The 21,226-nt window shown below is 51.6% G+C and overlaps 2 protein-coding genes, 4 non-coding genes and 2 pseudogenes across 7 annotated transcripts; all 8 read right to left on the bottom strand.

Moving 5' to 3' along the window:
• Positions 1 to 1,494: 1,494 nt before the first annotated feature.
• On the bottom strand, positions 1,495 to 1,611 carry LOC118945583. The gene has a single exon (XR_005040698.1). It is a non-coding gene; the product is annotated as a U5 spliceosomal RNA (small nuclear RNA).
• Positions 1,612 to 2,014: 403 nt separating this feature from the next.
• On the bottom strand, positions 2,015 to 2,193 carry LOC118945529 (annotated as a pseudogene).
• Positions 2,174 to 6,602, bottom strand: LOC110518727. Its single transcript, XM_036968094.1, has 2 exons — positions 5,759 to 6,602; positions 2,174 to 3,187 (listed from the first exon to the last, which is right to left on the bottom strand). Exons 1-2 carry the CDS (start codon positions 6,062 to 6,064, stop codon positions 2,639 to 2,641), a joined length of 855 nt encoding a protein of 284 aa, XP_036823989.1. The 5' UTR covers positions 6,065 to 6,602; the 3' UTR covers positions 2,174 to 2,638.
• Positions 6,603 to 8,918: 2,316 nt separating this feature from the next.
• LOC118945582 lies at positions 8,919 to 9,035 on the bottom strand. Its single transcript, XR_005040697.1, has one exon. It is a non-coding gene; the product is annotated as a U5 spliceosomal RNA (small nuclear RNA).
• Positions 9,036 to 9,452: 417 nt separating this feature from the next.
• On the bottom strand, positions 9,453 to 9,632 carry LOC118945547 (annotated as a pseudogene).
• Positions 9,633 to 12,056: 2,424 nt separating this feature from the next.
• LOC118945299 lies at positions 12,057 to 18,205 on the bottom strand. 2 transcript variants are annotated; one of them, XM_036967762.1, is made up of 2 exons: positions 18,035 to 18,205; positions 12,057 to 12,785 (listed from the first exon to the last, which is right to left on the bottom strand). In XM_036967762.1, exon 2 carries the CDS (start codon positions 12,672 to 12,674, stop codon positions 12,237 to 12,239), a length of 438 nt encoding a protein of 145 aa, XP_036823657.1. In that variant the 5' UTR covers positions 12,675 to 12,785; positions 18,035 to 18,205; the 3' UTR covers positions 12,057 to 12,236. The 2 variants fall into 2 exon arrangements, with proteins under 2 accessions (XP_036823657.1, XP_036823656.1); XM_036967761.1 differs by lacking the exon at positions 18,035 to 18,205 and adding an exon at positions 15,357 to 15,879.
• Positions 18,206 to 18,503: 298 nt separating this feature from the next.
• On the bottom strand, positions 18,504 to 18,620 carry LOC118945581. The gene has a single exon (XR_005040696.1). It is a non-coding gene; the product is annotated as a U5 spliceosomal RNA (small nuclear RNA).
• Positions 18,621 to 19,031: 411 nt separating this feature from the next.
• LOC118945567 lies at positions 19,032 to 19,228 on the bottom strand. The gene has a single exon (XR_005040683.1). It is a non-coding gene; the product is annotated as a U2 spliceosomal RNA (small nuclear RNA).
• Between the last annotated feature and the right edge of the window lie 1,998 nt (positions 19,229 to 21,226).

Here is a 21,226-nt window from a genome sequence, read left to right as displayed (position 1 = left end):
AGGCACCCCCTCCCCCTCCACAGGTCCTACCACAGGAACCCCCACACCCACCACTCCCTCCCCCGTTGATCTTTCACTCTCTTCCACCCCCTTGGCTTCCTTCTTCTTTCCTTCTCCTCCCGCTGTCACTCCTTTCTCATCTTCTTTCCTTTTACCCTCTGGGCCAGCTCTCTGCGCCTGTAAAGGACTTCCGTCCCCTCCTCTTCTTCCCCCATCCCCCGCTCCTGCTCCCCCTCCAACTGCAGACGCGTATGACCGCTGACGAGCCGGGCAATCGCGCCACAGGTGCTGAGTGGAGCCACACCCGTGGCAAGCCTTCGGCTCGTCACAGTCCCTGGCCTCGTGCCCCCCCGATCCACAAAATCTACACTTTCTAGTGCTGCACGAGGCCAGGATGTGTCCATAGGCCATACAGCGCCTGCAGAAAGGGGGCTGACGTGCATAGTACAACGTCCCCCTGTCAGCCCCCAGGGAGAACATAGCTGGGGGATGGAGGTACCCTCCCAGTCCTTTAGGATCTTCTCTTAGGAGCGCCTGGAAACCTCTTCTCCCAGTCCAAAATCCCAACGAGTCCTTTAGGGGCCTTCCTGAGGAGACATTGTCCATATATCTCCCCAGAAAGGCCCTCACCTCCTCATCCTTAACGTAGGGATTGTACATGTTCACCGTTACGACTCTAAAGTTATTCTTCGCCAAACTTTTTGTCTCGTAATGGCACATCGGTCTTTTATCTTCCACTTCTTTCACCTTCTTAAGGATTTCATCATGTTTAGACTCCGTGTAAAAAGCGACGTCATAAACTCCCTCCAGTGAGTTGCCTTGGAGGCAAAAGACATCCTTCACCATCAGTTTTAGCACTCCAATCAGAATGGATCTCCCAAAAACTTCACGTCCAAAGGGCTCCATCTCTTTCTCTTTCCATGAGAACCTTAGAGTATTTGCCAGTCCTACTCCTGGGACCGACCTATTTGTCGAATTATGCGCCATCTCCGCAAGGACGATGACGCACTCAACCCCTCTCTAATCACTCTCTCTTCCAAAAAAGAAGGGAAGAAGAGTAAACAAACAAAAATAAAGTAAATTTTAGCAAAGCCAAAAAGCAACAACGACGACAAGCACCAAAACGGTTGTCTAAATAACAACACCTTTACCGCCCTCCGGCCGTCGGCTTCCAGCTAGGCGAGCTCTGGGGCACCGCAGTACCAAGCTTGGTCCTAGCCGAAAGGCCGAGAAGCGATAACCCACAAATGGAACCCTGAAACCGCCGGACCCCCGGGGGTCTCGACAGACCTCAGCGGGTGGGTTGGCAAAAGCCAGCTCCTCTCTCCCTCCAACCCCCACTCACTCAACCACCCAACCACCCACCCACCCACCCACCCACCCACCGTTTCCCTGGCAACAAACAGGCAGGTGTTTTTTGGAAAAAGTCGCTAATGCGTCTTTAAGTCACTATCCTGGCCCAACTCTGTCAATTTCTCTTGAAACAAGATACCGGGCTCTGCAAGAAGCAAAGCCGCTCCAAAAATACGTTGAACTCGTAAGTGTTCCTCTCCACGGAAGTCTTTAGTAAAAGGCGAAAGGCTTGTGCGTAATGAAGAGAAACCAGAGTCATATGGAAGTCAAGAGGTCGGGGCCCGAGACACACTCTGTGCACTCTAGGCAGGGTTCCCGCGGGTGCTCCCGGAACCCACTCTTCCAAGTTTTCGAGGGCTGTCTGTGGATAAAAAGAAGGTCACAGACACAGAGGCACAGAGAGAGAGAGAGAGAGAGAGAGAGAGAGAGAGAGAGAGAGAGAGACACACACACACACACAATCCTGGCCCCAATTCTTTTTTTCTTTTTTTTTAAGTAAAATGGCAGGAAACGGGGGACCCCATTGAAGGGCGCTTCGCCTTTCTTTCAGTTTGAATGTTTCTTTCCTTCTCTTCTTCTGCTAGCCAGCTAGCTAGCTAGCTAGCTAGCCAGCTGTTTACATAGCTTTGTGAATGTGCATTTTTCCTTGACAACGGGAGAAAAGTGTTGCACCGTTCCCGGAGGTACTGCAATACCGGGTCGATGCGTGGAGCGGACGGAGCAAGCCCCATTTCCGACTCCCTGTTCGAAAAATCCATTTAATATGTAGTCCCCCGATGGGGGACGTATCAGATATTAAACTGATAAGAACAGATTTTTCTTTTCTTTTGGAAAAGTTTTATTGATACATTTCCTTTAAAAACAGCTCATACATTTTTTACGTCATTGATACACATAAAAACGGCAACAAAGCATAAAACACAGCATTTGAAAGTTACATTTAAATTTGTTAAAAAGCACATGTTGTTAAAACCAATGAAAACAACCATGGATAAAAGTACTTTTCTTGTAAAAACATCACATCTGTAAAAGCCATTTAAAATGTGTACTAATGATCTAACAAAGGTAAAACATTTTTAAGACATGAAAAACCATGTTAAAAAGTAACTTTGTTAAAAGGCTGTCTTCAGTCCCTTGTCCAGGAGGGGGGTGAGTCTTTATCAAGCTCACCTCATCCTGCTCTTCTGAATAGATCATCGTCCCGTCCTTCGGGGCCCAGAGGAGATCCCTCCCCTAGGCGCATCGCCCTAGGCGCCGCAGCGCTGTCAGGCCGTGGCCGCGGGACCTAGGGTGTTGTGGGGGACCCTTCGCCTGGGGTCGAGGCCCCCTTCCTTCCGTACCACCCCAGGGCTTCCGTGGCTACCATGGCCACTGCCTGGGGGGTGGTCTCTACGTTTTTCGCTACCAGCAGGTTACGGGAGGACCACAGTGCTTCCTTCAGGCACGTGAGGGTGGGCCAGAGCTTGGTGAAGGCCTTCGATGGAATGGGCCTTCGGCCCACCCAATACAGCACCAGCTGAGGTGTTAGGTCCTCCCCTGCTGGCAGACACGAGGTGATCAGGGGGCCTGCTTCCTTCCACAGGTCCCTGGCGGCTCTGCACTCCCAGAGCATGTGCCTCACCGACTCTTCTTGGCCGCAGCCTGGTCGGGGGCACGCGGCTGTCCTCGCCATGCCCCGTGAGTGCATAACGGCCCTGACCGGGAGGATCTCATGGGCGACCATCCAGGACAGGTCCCGATGCCGATTCAGGAGAGCAGGATGGGCCACGTTGCGCCAAACCGTTGTGGGCTCACCTATAGCGAGCCCGCGCACTGGACACACTGGTTCCCGATCCTGCACAAGAGAGAGAAGAGAGCGGTGTTTTGTTAAAACCGTGACTGTTTCTTTTTCCAGTTTAAAATGTCTTAAAAACTTCTGGAGCTGGACGTAGTGCGGGGGTAGCAGGAAAGAGACTGGGGCTCGCAGGTCGACTGGGATCAGCCTCAGAGTCCTGAGGTAAGATCCCAGCCAGAACCGTGCGAGGGCCTGGGTCTTGTTGTTGACCGGGGAGGTGGCAAGAGTCAGATGTAACGCTGTGTAGCGGCTGCCCAGGAACAAGTAGAGGTCAGGCAAGCCTTTCCCCCCCTTGGACCTGGGCCTCTTGACCACCTCCCTCCTCAGCCTCTCCCACTTGCCTCCCCACAGGAAGTAAAAAAGCGTCCGCTCCAGGTCTAAAATGCTCCTTCGAGGGGGGATAAAAACAGAACTGATTAATAAAAGCACAGGTAAAATCACAGCTTTAATGATTAAAACCTTGCCCTCAAAAGTCAGCTGTCGTAGTCCCCAAAAACCCAGTCTCTGTCTTACCGTCCCCAGGATTCCGCTCCAGTTACCGCTCCCTCCTCCCCCCCGGTCAAACTTTACCCCCAGTACCCTTATGTCCGTCAGTTTAACTGTCAGAGGTAGTCTGGTCAAGTCTGGGTCTGCCCACGGTCCGAAGAATTGGGCCTCTGTCTTGTCTCTGTTCAGTCTCGCCCCAGAGGCTCGTCCGTACCAGTCAGTCCTGTCCAGAGTCCTGTCGACGGATAAAAGGTTGGTACATAAAATGTTGACGTCGTCCATGTAAAAGACGCACTTGGCGGTCATCTCCCCACTCCCCGGGATACCCACCCCACTGATCCCTTGGTCCCTTCTCAAGACCTGTGCCAGTGGTTCAATACAGGCCACGAACAGAAGGGGAGATAACGGACAGCCCTGACGGACGCCGCAGTGTACTCCCACTGCTTTTGACAGATGCCCATTTACAAGGATTTTGCTGGTGATGTCCCCGTACAGCAGTCCCACCCAAGCTAAGAACCTGTCCGGGAAACCCATTTTTTGCAGTACCTTAAAGAGGTACTGGTGCGAGACCCGATCAAAGGCTTTTTCAAAATCTAAATTTAGGACTACAAGCCGCATGTTTCTGTCTCTCGCATAACAGATGGCATCTCGGATCAGTATCAGGCTGTCCGTGATCTTCCTTCCGGGCACGGCACAGGTTTGGTCCGGGTGGATCACCTCCCCTAAAACAGAAGACATTCTGAGTGTTAAAACCTTGGTAAAAAGTTTACAATCAAAGTTTAAAAGGGTAATCGGTCTCCAGTTTTTCAGGTCCGTCCTGTCATTTTTCTTGTGTAAAAGAGTCACGATCCCCACTCTAAAACTGTCGGGTAGTCTGTCGAGGTGTTCGAAGTCAGTAAAAACAGTCAGAAGTTCGTCGGCTAAAACATCCCAAAAGGTCAGATAAAACTCCAAAGGGAGGCCGTCCTCCCCCGGTGATTTACCCCTCTTAAAACGTTTCAGTCCTTGGTCGATTTCTGTCCTCGTCAGGTCTTTTTTCAGGTCGTCTGTATTGGGTAAGGTATTGTCGATGTGTGTTAAAAGGTCCCCCATTGTTCCCTCGCACACATCTTTTACCCCAAACAGTTCCCCATAAAAGTCCTCGACCACTTCCTTTATTCCCTCTGTGTCTGTTTTTAAAACCCCGTCCTTGTTTCTCAATCCTGTCATAATCCTACCCTTACTAACTATTTTCTTAAAAAAGTACCTAGTGCACTTCTCCCCCTCTTCTAATTCCCTTTCCTTGCTTCTTAAAATAACCCCCTTGCTTCTCTGTTCTGCTAAAAGTGCCATTTCCTTCTTTACTTCTTTAATTTCTTGGTTAAAATCAAGGCCCTGTTGGCATAGGTTAAAATACCTTTCCAGTCGCTTTTGCAGTCCCACCATGCTTCTATCTTTTTCTCTGCTTTTTTCCTTTCCTATCTCTCTAAAGAAGGTCCTTGTCCTTCCCTTCACCATTTCCCACCACTGTGCTCGCGTGTCAAAGAAGTCCTGTAGCGTCTGCCACTGGCTGAACTGCTCTCTGTACTGACTAACTACTCTATCATCTTCTAGAAGGGAGCAGTTCAGTTTCCAGGGCCCTCTTCCCACAGTCACACCCGAAGATAGTGAAAGGGTGCACGTCAGCATTACGTGGTCTGAGAAGAAAGCAGGGGTTATTCTAGCATCAGTTGGGGGACAGTCCCGGGTAAACAGATAATCAATGCGAGAGGCTCTGGTGCCATCACCACTGGTCCAGGTGAAGCCCTCCTCTCTTGGATGCAGGGTTTTAAAACAGTCAGTCAGTTTAAAATCCCTGCACAGCCCTTGCAATAAAACACTTGACCTGTCTACCTTAAAATCCCCTCCTGCCCCTCTCCTGTCTGCTCTGCTTAAAACGCAATTAAAATCCCCACCCACCACTAGATGATCCCTCCCTAGCATGTGGGACTGCAGGTCCTCTAAAAGTGCACACCGGTCATGTTTATCGTTAAAACCATACACGTTTAGCACGTTAAAATCCCTCCCCATAAAGGTACAGTTGGCTAAAAGAGCACGCCCACCTACCACCACTGTGCTCCCCTTCACCACCACCTGTGGGGTCTTGATTAAAATGGCAACACCGTCGTTCTTGTTAAAATTGGAACCACTCCAAATGGAGGGCCCGTGCCGCCACTTATCCTCCCATTTCCTGTAAGAGGATAAAAAGGGTAGACCACACTCCTGTAGTAAAAACACATCAGAGTTAAACCTTTCTAAAAAGGATAAAACCGACTGTGCTCTTGTTGCTGTCTTTACGCTCCTCACGTTTATAGTGGTGATTTTAAAAGCCATAAAAGGGGTGAGTAAAAACAGTGCTAGAAGAAAAGCCATTGAAAAGTTAAAAGGGGGTTAGTCTTCAGGGACTTTCTCTCTCTCCCTCCGGGGTAAGGGGGTTTGGAAGGGAGAGGAGGTTAAAACAGGACTTAAAAAGGAGACTTGATTGGGGGAGTTGGAGGGGAAGGTTCTGGGTTCTTCCTCCCCCTGGGAGCTCTCCCACTCCACCTTTCCCTTTTTCTCCTCACCCTGTTCGGGGTCAGAGAGCTCCTCAGCGTTTCTTTTACGTAGGGGGAGGTGTTCCTTCAGAATCTCCCCCTCCTCTCCCGTACCTTCTGACACAGTCTCCATGGTGCTTTCCGACACCGACCCTATGATGTCTGACCCACTTGGGGAGCTTTCGCTGAACATCTCTCCGGAGCCGTCTTTCTCGGCCCTTTCTCCTTCAGGGGTCACATTAGTCTGGGGCAGGGGGATTGGGGTGGGGAGGGTTTTGTCCTCTCCTCCCACTTCTTCCACCACTGCACCTTCCGCGCCCTCCACTACAGCCACCACCACCGGCTCCACCACTGTCTCCTCTACCACCACTACCGGCTCCACTACAGCCTCCTCCTCCACCACCAGCTCCTCCGCTACCACCTCGGCAACTGCCGTTCCAGCCCTCTGGCGCTCGAAAGCCCGGTCCGCGGCCGCCCACTCCCTCCTTCCAGCCTTGGCCCTGTTGGCCCAGGAGGAGGGGCAGTCGCGGATGAGGTGGGACCGCTCGCCACAGAGGTTGCACGACCTTCCGTTCGTGCACTCCTCGTAGCGGTGGCCCACCTCCCGGCACTTCATGCAGACGACCTTCTGACAGGCGTCTGCAAGGTGGCCATGTTCACCACACTTACGGCACAGCTTGGGCTGGTCCTGGTAGTGAACATGGCCCCTGTTCTCTCCGAGGACTATGGTGGATGGGATGGCTTTCAACCCACCATAGCCCCCAGGGTCCTCCCTTTGCTGGACAGTGACCCTCCAGGCCCCTGTCCAGATCCCATCGAGGTCTTTTACCTGGATCAGGGGACCCTTCACGTTGCAGTACCTGCCCAGCCATACTGCAACGTCCTCCGGCTGTACGGTTTCATTGTACATACGAACAATAACGGTTTTAATGCTATTATCCGTCAGCTTGGTCACCTCAAACATCGCTGTGAGGGACCCCTGGGTGTTCAGGGCGTTCTGGAGTTTCCCCCAGAACTCCCTCAGGAAGCTGGCGTTGGCAAAACTGACATCGAAGCCCTTCCTATAGGGGAGGGCTAAGATGCAGTTTACCTGCGCGGGATGAAAGCCGAGCTCTTTCTGGAGGAATTTTCTGGAGAAATCCAATCGGGATAGCTCCATTATTTTTCCTCCCCTCTCCTTTAGAAGGAGGCGCACTGCATGGTGCCTCCTCATGCCAGCCTGTGCTGCTGACATGATGGAGGCCCACTCCCTTTACAGCCCAACACCAGTGAGAGGGGAGGGGAGGGGGAAGGGAAGGGGAAAGGGAGAGAAAGGGGTGTAAAACAGCCAAGGAACTAGCAGGCTCAGCCAGACTGTGCTGAACAGGGCCTACCAGTACCACGGGACACACAACAAACTATCTAGCACAGCACCAAACTAATCTTATCAACAATGGGAAGGGACACAAGGAGGGATTTTTTTTTTTTTTTGTGTGTAATTTTTTAAAATAAATTTTCCCCGGAGGGGAAAGGCACAAAGGGGAAGGACAATAATGAACAAAACAAACAAAAACGGGGGGAGGGGGGGTGGGGCGAACTAACAAACAAACAAATTTAGGTAAGGGGAATTAAGGGGATAACAAAAAGGAACACTGACCAACACAACACCTGCCAAACTTGAGGGCCGAGAGAGCTAGCAGGCCTCACCAGCAGGCCAGGCAGAGCCAACCAGCTAGCAAGCCTCACCAGTAGGCCAGGCCAAGCCAACCAGCTAGCAAGCCTCACCAGTAGGCCGGGCCAAGCCAACCAGCTAGCAAGCAAGTAGGCCAGGCCAAGCCAACCAGCTAGCAAGCCTCACCAGCGACCAGGTCAAGCCAACCAGCTAGCAAGCCGGCAGGCCAAAGGTCCCCCAGTTGACAACACAAGACAAGAAACAGAGACAAAAGGCAATTTAGGGGGTGAACTAGCAAGTACAAGGTGGATGGGAAAATACGGTCAGACAAACACACAACAATGCAATGCCTGCCACGCCTAAAGGGCCAGGAGGCTAGCATTCCAACAAGCCAGAAAGCCCCTCCGGCTAGCAGGCAACACAAAACTCAAAACAGTAGGAAATAATTGAAGGGGGGGAGGGTAGAATACAAGGGGGGAGGAGGGGTACAAAACAGGACAAACAAAGGGAAACTGAAATTTAAATTAAATAAGAAAGAAAAGGACCAGAGGGCCTTCAAACTCACCCTACATGTGCTGGTGCACCTGTAGTCCACCACCAGACCCACCACCTAACCCAGGACAAAAATAATAGTGAAACAATACAATAATGATTTTAAACAAAAGTAAATAGCACAATCTCCCGGGCGCCCTCCGGCCTGCGATCGCTTCTCTGATCAAGCACTGTCAAGGACAATGCACGTGATCTTAGCCAAAAGGCCGAGAAGCGATAACCCACAAATGGAACCCTGAAACCGCCGGACCCCCGGGGGTCTCGACAGACCTCAGCGGGTGGGTTGGCAAAAGCCAGCTCCTCTCTCCCTCCAACCCCCACTCACTCAACCACCCAACCAACCACCCACCCACCCACCCACCCACCCACCCACCCACCCACCGTTTCCCTGGCAACAAACAGGCAGGTGTTTTTTGGAAAAAGTCGCTAATGCGTCTTTAAGTCACTATCCTGGCCCATCTCTGTCAATTTCTCTTGAAACAAGATACCGGGCTCTGCAAGAAGCAAAGCCGCTCCAAAAATACGTTGAACTCGTAAGTGTTCCTCTCCACGGAAGTCTTTAGTAAAAGGCGAAAGGCTTGTGCGTAATGAAGAGAAACCAGAGTCATATGGAAGTCAAGAGGTCGGGGCCCGAGACACACTCTGTGCACTCTAGGCAGGGTTCCCGCGGGTGCTCCCGGAACCCACTCTTCCAAGTTTTCGAGGGCTGTCTGTGGATAAAAAGAAGGTCACAGACACAGAGGCACAGAGAGAGAGAGAGAGAGAGAGAGAGAGAGAGAGAGAGAGAGAGATAGAGAGAGAGAGACACACACACACACACAATCCTGGCCCCAATTCTTTTTTAAAATTTTTTTTTAAGTAAAATGGCGGGAAACGGGGGACCCCATTGAAGGGCGCTTCGCCTTTCTTTCAGTTTGAATGTTTCTTTCCTTCTCTTCTTCTGCTAGCCAGCTAGCTAGCTAGCTAGCTAGCCAGCTGTTTACATAGCTTTGTGAATGTGCATTTTTCCTTGACAACGGGAGAAAAGTGTTGCACCGTTCCCGGAGGTACTGCAATACCGGGTCGATACGTGGAGCGGACGGAGCAAGCCCCATTTCCGACTCCCTGTTCGAAAAATCCATTTAATATGTAGTCCCCCGATGGGGGACGTATCAGATATTAAACTGATAAGAACAGATTTTTCTTTTGGAAAAGTTTTATTGATACATTTCCTTTAAAAACAGCTCATACATTTTTTACATCATTGATACACATAAAAACGGCAACAAAGCATAAAACACAGCATTTGAAAGTTACATTTAAATTTGTTAAAAAGCACATGTTGTTAAAACCAATGAAAACAACCATGGATAAAAGTACTTTCCTTGTAAAAACATCAAATCTGTAAAAGCCATTTAAAATGTGTACTAATGATCTAACAAAGGTAAAACATTTTTAAGACATGAAAAACCATGTTAAAAAGTCACTTTGTTAAAAGGCTGTCTTCAGTCCCTTGTACAGGAGGGGGGTGAGTCTTTATCAAGCTCACCTCATCCTGCTCTTCTGAATAGATCATCGTCCCGTCCTTCGGGGCCCAGAGGAGATCCCTCGCCTAGGCGCATCGCCCTAGGCGCCGCAGCGCTGTCAGGCCGTGGCCGCCGGGACCTAGGGTGTTGTGGGGGACCCTTCGCCTGGGGTCGAGGCCCCCTTCCTTCCGTACCACCCCAGGGCTTCCGTGGCTACCATGGCCACTGCCTGGGGGGTGGTCTCTACGTTTTTCGCTACCAGCAGGTTACGGGAGGACCACAGTGCTTCCTTCAGGCACGTGAGGGTGGGCCAGAGCTTGGTGAAGGCCTTCGATGGAATGGGCCTTCGGCCCACCCCATACAGCACGAGCTGAGGTGTTAGGTCCTCCCCTGCTGGCAGACACGAGGTGATCAGGGGGCCTGCTTCCTTCCACAGGTCCCTGGCGGCTCTGCACTCCCAGAGCATGTGCCTCACCGACTCTTCTTGGCCGCAGCCTGGTCGGGGGCACGCGGATGTCCTCACCATGCCCCGTGAGTGCATAACGGCCCTGACCGGGAGGATCTCGTGGGCGACCATCCAGGACAGGTCCCGATGCCGATTCTGGAGAGCAGGATGGGCCACGTTGCGCCAAACCGTTGTGGGCTCACCTATAGCGAGCCCGCGCACTGGACACACTGGTTCCCGATCCTGCACAAGAGAGAGAAGAGAGCGGTGTTTTCTTAAAACCGTGACTGTTTCTTTTTCCAGTTTAAAATGTCTTAAAAACTTCTGGAGCTGGGCGTAGTGCGGGGGTAGCAGGAAAGAGACTGGGGCTCGCAGGTCGACTGGGATCAGCCTCAGAGTCCTGAGGTAAGATCCCAGCCAGAACCGTGCGAGGGCCTGGGTCTTGTTGTTGACCGGGGAGGTGGCAAGAGTCAGATGTAACGCTGTGTAGCGGCTGCCCAGGAACAAGTAGAGGTCAGGCAAGCCTTTCCCCCCCTTGGACCTGGGCCTCTTGACCACCTCCCTCCTCAGCCTCTCCCACTTGCCTCCCCACAGGAAGTAAAAAAGCGTCCGCTCCAGGTCTAAAATGCTCCTTCGAGAGGGAATAAAAACAGAACTGATTAATAAAAGCACAGGTAAAATCACAGCTTTAATGAATAAAACCTTGCCCTCAAAAGTCAGCTGTCGTAGTCCCCAAAAACCCAGTCTCTGTCTTACCGTCCCCAGGATTCCGCTCCAGTTACCGCTCCCTCCTCCCCCCCGGTCAAACTTTACCCCCAGTAACCTTATGTCCGTCAGTTTAACTGTCAGAGGTAGTCTGGTCAAGTCTGGGTCTGCCCACGGTCCGAAGAATTGGGCCTCTGTCTTGTCTCTGTTCAGTCTCGCCCCAGAGGCTCGTCCGTACCAGTCAGTCCTGTCCAGAGTCCTGTCGACGGATAAAAGGTTGGTACATAAAATGTTGACGTCGTCCATGTAAAAGACGCACTTGGCGGTCATCCCCCCACTCCCCGGGATACCCACCCCACTGATCCCTTGGTCCCTTCTCAAGACCTGTGCCAGTGGTTCAATACAGGCCACGAACAGAAGGGGAGATAACGGACAGCCCTGACGGACGCCGCAGTGTACTCCCACTGCTTTTGACAGATGCCCATTTACAAGGATTTTGCTGGTGATGTCCCCGTACAGCAGTCCCACCCAAGCTAAGAACCTGTCCGGGAAACCCATTTTTTGCAGTACCTTAAAGAGGTACTGGTGCGAGACCCGATCAAAGGCTTTTTCAAAATCTAAATTTAGGACTACAAGCCGCATGTTTCTGTCTCTCGCATAACAGATGGCATCTCGATAAGAACAGATTTTTTTCTTTTGGAAAAGTTTTATTGACACATTTCCTTTAAAAACAGCTCATACATTTTTTACATCATTGATACACATAAAAACGTCAACAAAGCATAAAACACAGCATTTGAAAGTTACATTTAAATTTCTTAAAAAGTACATGTTGTTAAAACCAATGAAAACAATAATGGATAAAAGTACTTTCCTTGTAAAAACATCAAATCTGTAAAAGCCATTTAAAATGTGTACTAATGATCTAACAAAGGTAAAACATTTTTAAGACATGAAAATATGTTAGAAAGTCACTTTGTTAAAAGGCTGTCTTCAGTCCCTTGTACAGGAGGGGGGTGAGTCTTTATCAAGCTCACCTCATCCTGCTCTTCTGAATAGATCATCGTCCCGTCCTTCGGGGCCCAGAGGAGATCCCTCCCCTAGGCGCATCGCCCTAGGCGCCGCAGCGCTGTCAGGCCGTGGCCGCCGGGACCTAGGGTGTTGTGGGGGACCCTTCGCCTGGGGTCGAGGCCCCCTTCCTTCCGTACCACCCCAGGGCTTCCGTGGCTACCATGGCCACTGCCTGGGGGGTGGTCTCTACGTTTTTCGCTACCAGCAGGCTACGGGAGGACCACAGTGCTTCCTTCAGGCACGTGAGGGTGGGCCAGAGCTTGGTGAAGGCCTTTGATGGAATGGACCTTCGGCCCACCCCATACAGCACGAGCTGAGGTGTTAGGTCCTCCCCTGCTGGCAGACACGAGGTGATCAGGGGGCCTGCTTCCTTCCACAGGTCCCTGGCGGCTCTGCACTCCCAGAGCATGTGCCTCACCGACTCTTCTTGGCCGCAGCCTGGTCGGGGGCACGCGGATGTCCTCGCCATGCCCCGTGAGTGCATAACGGCCCTGACCGGGAGGATCTCGTGGGCGACCATCCAGGACAGGTCCCGATGCCGATTCAGGAGAGCAGGATGGGCCACGTTGCGCCAAACCGTTGTGGGCTCACCTATAGCGAGCCCGCGCACTGGACACACTGGTTCCCGATCCTGCACAAGAGAGAGAAGAGAGCGGTGTTTTGTTAAAACCGTGACTGTTTCTTTTTCCAGTTTAAAATGTCTTAAAAACTTCTGGAGCTGGGCGTAGTGCGGGGGTAGCAGGAAAGAGACTGGGGCTCGCAGGTCGACTGGGATCAGCCTCAGAGTCCTGAGGTAAGATCCCAGCCAGAACCGTGCGAGGGCCTGGGTCTTGTTGTTGACCGGGGAGGTGGCAAGAGTCAGATGTAACGCTGTGTAGCGGCTGCCCAGGAACAAGTAGAGGTCAGGCAAGCCTTTCCCCCCCTTGGACCTGGGCCTCTTGACCACCTCCCTCCTCAGCCTCTCCCACTTGCCTCCCCACAGGAAGTAAAAAAGCATCCGCTCCAGGTCTAAAATACTCCTTCGAGGGGGGATAAAAACAGAACTGATTAATAAAAGCACAGGTAAAATCACAGCTTTAATGATTAAAACCTTGCCCTCAAAAGTCAGCTGTCGTAGTCCCCAAAAACCCAGTCTCTGTCTTACCGTCCCCAGGATTCCGCTCCAGTTACCGCTCCCTCCTCCCCCCCGGTCAAACTTTACCCCCAGTACCCTTATGTCCGTCAGTTTAACTGTCAGAGGTAGTCTGGTCAAGTCTGGGTCTGCCCACGGTCCGAAGAATTGGGCCTCTGTCTTGTCTCTGTTCAGTCTCGCCCCAGAGGCTCGTCCGTACCAGTCAGTCCTGTCCAGAGTCCTGTCGACGGATAAAAGGTCGGTACATAAAATGTTGACGTCGTCCATGTAAAAGACGCACTTGGCGGTCATCCCCCCACTCCCCGGGATACCCACCCCACTGATCCCTTGGTCCCTTCTCAAGACCTGTGCCAGTGGTTCAATACAGGCCACGAACAGAAGGGGAGATAACGGACAGCCCTGACGGACGCCGCAGTGTACTCCCACTGCTTTTGACAGATGCCCATTTACAAGGATTTTGCTGGTGATGTCCCCGTACAGCAGTCCCACCCTAGCTAAGAACCTGTCCGGGAAACCCATTTTTTGCAGTACCTTAAAGAGGTACTGGTGCGAGACCCGATCAAAGGCTTTTTCAAAATCTAAATTTAGGACTACAAGCCGCATGTTTCTGTCTCTCGCATAACAGATGGCATCTCGGATCAGTATCAGGCTGTCCGTGATCTTCCTTCCGGGCACGGCACAGGTTTGGTCCGGGTGGATCACCTCCCCTAAGACAGAAGACATTTTGAGTGTTAAAACCTTGGTAAAAAGTTTACAATCAAAGTTTAAAAGGGTAATCGGTCTCCAGTTTTTCAGGTCCGTCCTGTCGTTTTTCTTGTGTAAAAGAGTCACGATCCCCACTCTAAAACTGTCGGGTAGTCTGTCGAGGTGTTCGAAGTCAGTAAAAACAGTCAGAAGTTCGTCGGCTAAAACATCCCAAAAGGTCAGATAAAACTCAAAAGGGAGGCCGTCCTCCCCCGGTGATTTACCCCTCTTAAAACGTTTCAGTCCTTGGTCGATTTCTGTCCTCGTCAGGTCTTTTTTCAGGTCGTCTGTATTGGGTAAGGTCTTGTCGATGTATGTTAAAAGGTCCCCCATTGTTCCCTCGCACACATCTTTTACCCCAAACAGTTCCCCATAAAAGTCCTCGACCACTTCCTTTATTCCCTCTGTGTCTGTTTTTAAAACCCCGTCCTTGTTTCTCAATCCTGTCATAATCCTACCCTTACTAATTATTTTCTTAAAAAAGTACCTAGTGCACTTCTCCCCCTCTTCTAATTCCCTTTCCTTGCTTCTTAAAATAACCCCCTTGCTTCTCTGTTCTGCTAAAAGTGCCATTTCCTTCTTTACTTCTTTAATTTCTTGGTTAAAATCAAGGCCCTGTTGGCATAGGTTAAAATACCTTTCCAGTCGCTTTTGCAGTCCCACCATGCGTCTATCTTTTTCTCTGCTTTTTTCCTTTCCTATCTCTCTAAAGAAGGTCCTTGTCCTTCCCTTCACCATTTCCCACCACTGTGCTCGCGTGTCAAAGAAGTCCTGTAGCGTCTGCCACTGGCTGAACTGCTCTCTGTACTGACTAACTACTCTATCATCTTCTAGAAGGGAGCAGTTCAGTTTCCAGGGCCCTCTTCCCACAGTCACACCCGAAGATAGTGAAAGGGTGCACGTCAGCATTACGTGGTCTGAGAAGAAAGCAGGGGTTATTCTAGCATCAGTTGGGGGACAGTCCCGGGTAAACAGATAATCAATGCGAGAGGCTCTGGTGCCATCACCACTGGTCCAGGTGAAGCCCTCCTCTCTTGGATGCAGGGTTTTAAAACAGTCAGTCAGTTTAAAATCCCTGCAGAGCCCTTGCAATAAAACACTTGACCTTTCTACCTTAAAATCCCCTCCTGCCCCTCTCCTGTCTGCTCTGCTTAAAACACAATTAAAATCCCCACCCACCACTAGAGGATCCCTCCCTAGCATGTGGGACTGCAGGTCCTCTAAAAGTGCACACCGGTCATGTTTATCGTTAAAACCATACACGTTTAGCACGTTAAAATCCCTCCCCATAAAAGTACAGTTGGCTAAAAGAGCACGCCCACCTACCACCACCGTGCTCCCCTTCACCACCACCTGTGGGGTCTTGATTAAAATGGCAACACCGTCGTTCTTGTTAAAATTGGAACCACTCCAAATGGAGGGCCCGTGCCGCCACTTGTCCTCCCATTTCCTGTAAGAGGATAAAAAGGGTAGACCACACTCCTGTAGTAAAAACACATCAGAGTTAAACCTTTCTAAAAAGGATAAAACCGACTGTGCTCTTGTTGCTGTCTTTACGCTCCTCACGTTTATAGTGGTGATTTTAAAAGCCATAAAAGGGGTGAGTAAAAACAGTGCTAGAAGAAAAGCCATTGAAAAGTTAAAAGGGGGTTAGTCTTCAGGGACTTTCTCTCTCTCCCTCCGGGGTAAGGGGGTTTGGAAGGGAGAGGAGGTTAAAACAGGACTTAAAAAGGAGACTTGATTGGGGGAGTTGGAGGGGAAGGTTCTGGGTTCTTCCTCCCCCTGGGAGCTCTCCCACTCCACCTTTCCCTTTTTCTCCTCACCCTGTTCGGGGTCAGAGAGCTCCTCAGCGTTTATTTTACGTACGGGGAGGTGTTCCTTCAGACTCTCCCCCTCCTCTCCCGTACCTTCTGACACAGTCTCCATGGTGCTTTCCGACACCGACCCTATGATGTCTGACCCACTTGGGGAGCTTTCGCTGAACATCTCTCCGGAGCCGTCTTTCTCGGCCCTTTCTCCTTCAGGGGTCACATTAGTCTGGGGCAGGGGGATTGGGGTGGGGAGGGTTTTGTCCTCTCCTCCCACTTCTTCCACCACTGCACCTTCCGCGCCCTCCACTACAGCCACCACCACCGGCTCCACCACTGTCTCCTCTACCACCACTACCGGCTCCACTACTGCCTCCTCCTCCACCACCAGCTCCTCCGCTACCACCTCGGCAACTGCCGTTCCAGCCCTCTGGCGCTCGAAAGCCCGGTCCGCGGCCGCCCACTCCCTCCTTCCAGCCTTGGCCCTGTTGGCCCAGGAGGAGGGGCAGTCGCGGATGAGGTGGGACCGCTCGCCACAGAGGTTGCACGACCTTCCGTTCGTGCACTCCTCGTAGCGGTGGCCCACCTCCCGGCACTTCATGCAGACGACCTTCTGACAGGCGTCTGCAAGGTGGCCATGTTCACCACACTTACGGCACAGCTTGGGCTGGTCCTGGTAGTGAACATGGCCCCTGTTCTCTCCGAGGACTATGGTGGATGGGATGGCTTTCAACCCACCATAGCCCCCAGGGTCCTCCCTTTGCTGGACAGTGACCCTCCAGGCCCCTGTCCAGATCCCATCCAGGTCTTTTACCTGGATCAGGGGACCCTTCACGTTGCAGTACCTGCCCAGCCATACTGCAACGTCCTCCGGCTGTACGGTTTCATTGTACATACGGACAATAACGGTTTTAATGCTATTATCCGTCAGCTTGGTCACCTCAAACATCGCTGTGAGGGACCCCTGGGTGTCCAGGGCGTTCTGGAGTTTCCCCCAGAACTCCCTCAGGAAGCTGGCGTTGGCAAAACTGACATCGAAGCCCTTCCTATAGGGGAGGGCTAAGATGCAGTTTACCTGCGCGGGATGAAAGCCGAGCTCTTTCTGGAGGAATTTTCTGGAGAAATCCAATCGGGATAGCTCCATTATTTTTCCTCCCCTCTCCTTTAGAAGGAGGCGCACTGCATGGTGCCTCCTCATGCCAGCCTGTGCTGCTGACATGATGGAGGCCCACTCCCTTTACAGCCCAACACCAGTGAGAGGGGAGGGGAGGGGAGGGGGGGGGGAAGGGAAGGGGAAAGGGAGAGGAAGGGGTGTAAAACAGCCAAGGAACTAGCAGGCTCAGCCAGACTGTGCTGAACAGGGCCTACCAGTACCACGGGACACACAACAAACTATCTAGCACAGCACCAAACTAATCTTATCAACAATGGGGAGGGACACAAGGAGGGATTTTTTATTTTTTTTTGTGTGTAATTTTTTAGGCACGAAGGGGAAGGACAATAATGAACAAAACAAACAAAAACGGGGGGGGGGGGGGGGACACTAACAAACAAACAAATTTAGGTAAGGGGAATTAAGGGGATAACAAAAAGGAACACTGACCAACACAACACCTGCCAAACTTGAGGGCCGAGAGAGCTAGCAGGCCTCACCAGCAGGCCAGGCCAAGCCAACCAGCTAGCAAGCAAGCCTCACCAGTAGGCCAGGCCAAGCCAACCAGCTAGCAAGCAAGCCTCACCAGTAGGCCAGGCCAAGCCAACCAGCTAGCAAGCCTCACCAGTAGGCCAGGCCAAGCCAACCAGCTAGCAAGCCTCACCAGCAGACCAGGTCAAGCCAACCAGCTAGCAAGCCGGCAGGCCAAAGGTCCCCCAGTTGACAACACAAGACAAGAAACAGAGACAAAAGGCAATTTAGGGGGTGAACTAGCAAGTACAAGGTGGATGGGAAAACACGGTCAGACAAACACACAACAATGCAATGCCTGCCACGCCTAAAGGGCCAGGAGGCTAGCGTTCCAACAAGCCAGAAAGCCCCTCCGGCTAGCAGGCAACACAAAACTAAAAACAGTAGGAAATAATTGAAGGGGGGGAGGGTAGGATACAAGGGGGAGGAGAGGTACAAAACAGGACAAACAAGGGGAAACTGAAATTTAAATTAAGTAAGAAAGAAAAGGACCAGAGGGCCTTTAAACTCACCCTACAGGTGCTGGTGCACCTGTAGTCCACCACCAGACCCACCACCTAACCCAGGACAAAAATAATAGTGAAACAATACAATAATGATTTTAAACAAAAGTAAATAGCACAATCTCCCGGGCGCCCTCCGGCCTGCGATCGCTTCTCTGATCAAGCACTGTCAAGGACAATGCACGTGATCTTAGCCAAAAGGCTGAGAAGCGATAACCCACAAATGGAACCCTGAAACCGCCGGACCCCCGGGGGTCTCGACAGACCTCAGCGGGTGGGTTGGCAAAAGCCAGCTCCTCTCTCCCTCCAACCCCCACTCACTCAACCACCCAACCACCCACCCACCCACCCACCCACCCACCCACCCACCGTTTCCCTGGCAACAAACAGGCAGGTGTTTTTTGGAAAAAGTCGCTAATGCGTCTTTAAGTCACTATCCTGGCCCATCTCTGTCAATTTCTCTTGAAACAAGATACCGGGCTCTGCAAGAAGCAAAGCCGCTCCAAAAATACGTTGAACTCGTAAGTGTTCCTCTCCACGGAAGTCTTTAGTAAAAGGCGAAAGGCTTGTGCGTAATGAAGAGAAACCAGAGTCATATGGAAGTCAAGAGGTCGGGGCCCGAGACACACTCTGTGCACTCTAGGCAGGGTTCCCGCGGGTGCTCCCGGAACCCACTCTTCCAAGTTTTCGAGGGCTGTCTGTGGATAAAAAGAAGGTCACAGACACAGAGGCACAGAGAGAGAGAGAGAGAGAGAGAGAGAGAGAGAGAGAGAGAGAGAGAGAGAGAGAGAGAGAGACACACACACACACACAATCCTGGCCCCAATTCTTTTTTTTTTTTTTTTTAAGTAAAATGGCGGGAAACGGGGGACCCCATTGAAGGGCGCTTCGCCTTTCTTTCAGTTTCTTTCCTTCTCTTCTTCTGCTAGCCAGCTAGCTAGCTAGCTAGCTAGCCAGCTGTTAACATAGCTTTGTGAATGTGCATTTTTCCTTGACAACGGGAGAAAAGTGTTGCACCGTTCCCGGAGGTACTGCAATACCGGGTCGATGCGTGGAGCGGACGGAGCAAGCCCCATTTCCGACTCCCTGTTCGAAAAATTAAAAATTTAATATCCATTTAATATGTAGTCCCCCGATGGGGGACGTATCAGATATTAAACTGATAAGAACAGATTTTTTTTTTTTTTTTTTTGGAAAAGTTTTATTGATACATTTCCTTTAAAAACAGCTCATACATTTTTTACATCATTGATACACATAAAAACGGCAACAAAGCATAAAACACAGCATTTGAAAGTTACATTTAAATTTGTTAAAAAGTACATGTTGTTAAAACCAATGAAAACAACCATGGATAAAAGTACTTTCCTTGTAAAAACATCAAATCTGTAAAAGCCATTTAAAATGTGTACTAATGATCTAACAAAGGTAAAACATTTTTAAGACATGAAAAACCATGTTAAAAAGTCACTTTGTTAAAAGGCTGTCTTCAGTCCCTTGTACAGGAGGGGGGTGAGTCTTTATCAAGCTCACCTCATCCTGCTCTTCTGAATAGATCATCGTCCCGTCCTTCGGGGCCCAGAGGAGATCCCTCCCCTAGGCGCATCGCCCTAGGCGCCGCAGCGCTGTCAGGCCGTGGCCGCGGGACCTAGGGTGTTGTGGGGGACCCTTCGCCTGGGGTCGAGGCCCCCTTCCTTCCGTACCACCCCAGGGCTTCCGTGGCTACCATGGCCACTGCCTGGGGGGTGGTCTCTACGTTTTTCGCTACCAGCAGGTTACGGGAGGACCACAGTGCTTCCTTCAGGCACGTGAGGGTGGGCCAGAGCTTGGTGAAGGCCTTCGATGGAATGGGCCTTCGGCCCACCCCATACAGCACGAGCTGAGGTGTTAGGTCCTCCCCTGCTGGCAGACACGAGGTGATCAGGGGGCCTGCTTCCTTCCACAGGTCCCTGGCGGCTCTGCACTCCCAGAGCATGTGCCTCACCGACTCTTCTTGGCCGCAGCCTGGTCGGGGGCACGCGGATGTCCTCGCCATGCCCCGTGAGTGCATAACGGCCCTGACCGGGAGGATCTCGTGGGCGACCATCCAGGACAGGTCCCGATGCCGATTCAGGAGAGCAGGATGGGCCACGTTGCGCCAAACCGTTGTGGGCTCACCTATAGCGAGCCCGCGCACTGGACACACTGGTTCCCGATCCTGCACAAGAGAGAGAAGAGAGCGGTGTTTTGTTAAGACCGTGACTGTTTCTTTTTCCAGTTTAAAATGTCTTAAAAACTTCTGGAGCTGGACGTAGTGCGGGGGTAGCAGGAAAGAGACTGGGGCTCGCAGGTCGACTGGGATCAGCCTCAGAGTCCTGAGGTAAGATCCCAGCCAGAACCGTGCGAGGGCCTGGGTCTTGTTGTTGACCGGGGAGGTGGCAAGAGTCAGATGTAACGCTGTGTAGCGGCTGCCCAGGAACAAGTAGAGGTCAGGCAAGCCTTTCCCCCCCTTGGACCTGGGCCTCTTGACCACCTCCCTCCTCAGCCTCTCCCACTTGCCTCCCCACAGGAAGTAAAAAAGCATCCGCTCCAGGTCTAAAATACTACTTCGAGGGGGGATAAAAACAGAACTGATTAATAAAAGCACAGGTAAAATCACAGCTTTACTGATTAAAACCTTGCCCTCAAAAGTCAGCTGTCGTAGTCCCCAAAAACCCAGTCTCTGTCTTACCGTCCCCAGGATTCCACTCCAGTTACCGCTCCCTCCTCCCCCCCGGTCAAACTTTACCCCCAGTACCCTTATGTCCGTCAGTTTAACTGTCAGAGGTAGTCTGGTCAAGTCTGGGTCTGCCCACGGTCCGAAGAATTGGGCCTCTGTCTTGTCTCTGTTCAGTCTCGCCCCAGAGGCTCGTCCGTACCAGTCAGTCCTGTCCAGAGTCCTGTCGACGGATAAAAGGTCGGTACATAAAATGTTGACGTCGTCCATGTAAAAGACGCACTTGGCGGTCATCCCCCCACTCCCCGGGATACCCACCCCACTGATCCCTTGGTCCCTTCTCAAGACCTGTGCCAGTGGTTCAATACAGGCCACGAACAGAAGGGGAGATAACGGACAGCCCTGACGGACGCCGCAGTGTACTCCCACTGCTTTTGACAGATGCCCATTTACAAGGATTTTGCTGGTCCCACCCAAGCTAAGAACCTGTCTGGGAAACCCATTTT

The sequence above is a fragment of the Oncorhynchus mykiss genome, chromosome Y, assembly GCF_013265735.2.
Source record: "Oncorhynchus mykiss isolate Arlee chromosome Y, USDA_OmykA_1.1, whole genome shotgun sequence".
Taxonomy (NCBI): domain Eukaryota; kingdom Metazoa; phylum Chordata; class Actinopteri; order Salmoniformes; family Salmonidae; genus Oncorhynchus; species Oncorhynchus mykiss.
The sequence above is the reverse complement of the archived record's forward strand: the minus strand, read 5'-3'. Positions and strand labels throughout refer to the sequence as shown.

Bases quoted from the DNA above. Each gene is read 5' to 3' on its own strand.
- LOC110518727 (XM_036968094.1), bottom strand. From the start codon at position 6,064: ATGGCTTTTCTTCTAGCACTGTTTTTACTCACCCCTTTTATGGCTTTT. The intron at 3,188-5,758 runs GTAGGTGGGCGT...TCTCTTGTGCAG, and splicing joins TGAAGGGGAGCACAGTGGTG to GATCGGGAACCAGTGTGTCC.
- LOC118945299 (XM_036967761.1), bottom strand. From the start codon at position 15,662: ATGGCTTTTCTTCTAGCACTGTTTTTACTCACCCCTTTTATGGCTTTT. The intron at 12,786-15,356 runs GTAGGTGGGCGT...TCTCTTGTGCAG, and splicing joins TGAAGGGGAGCACGGTGGTG to GATCGGGAACCAGTGTGTCC.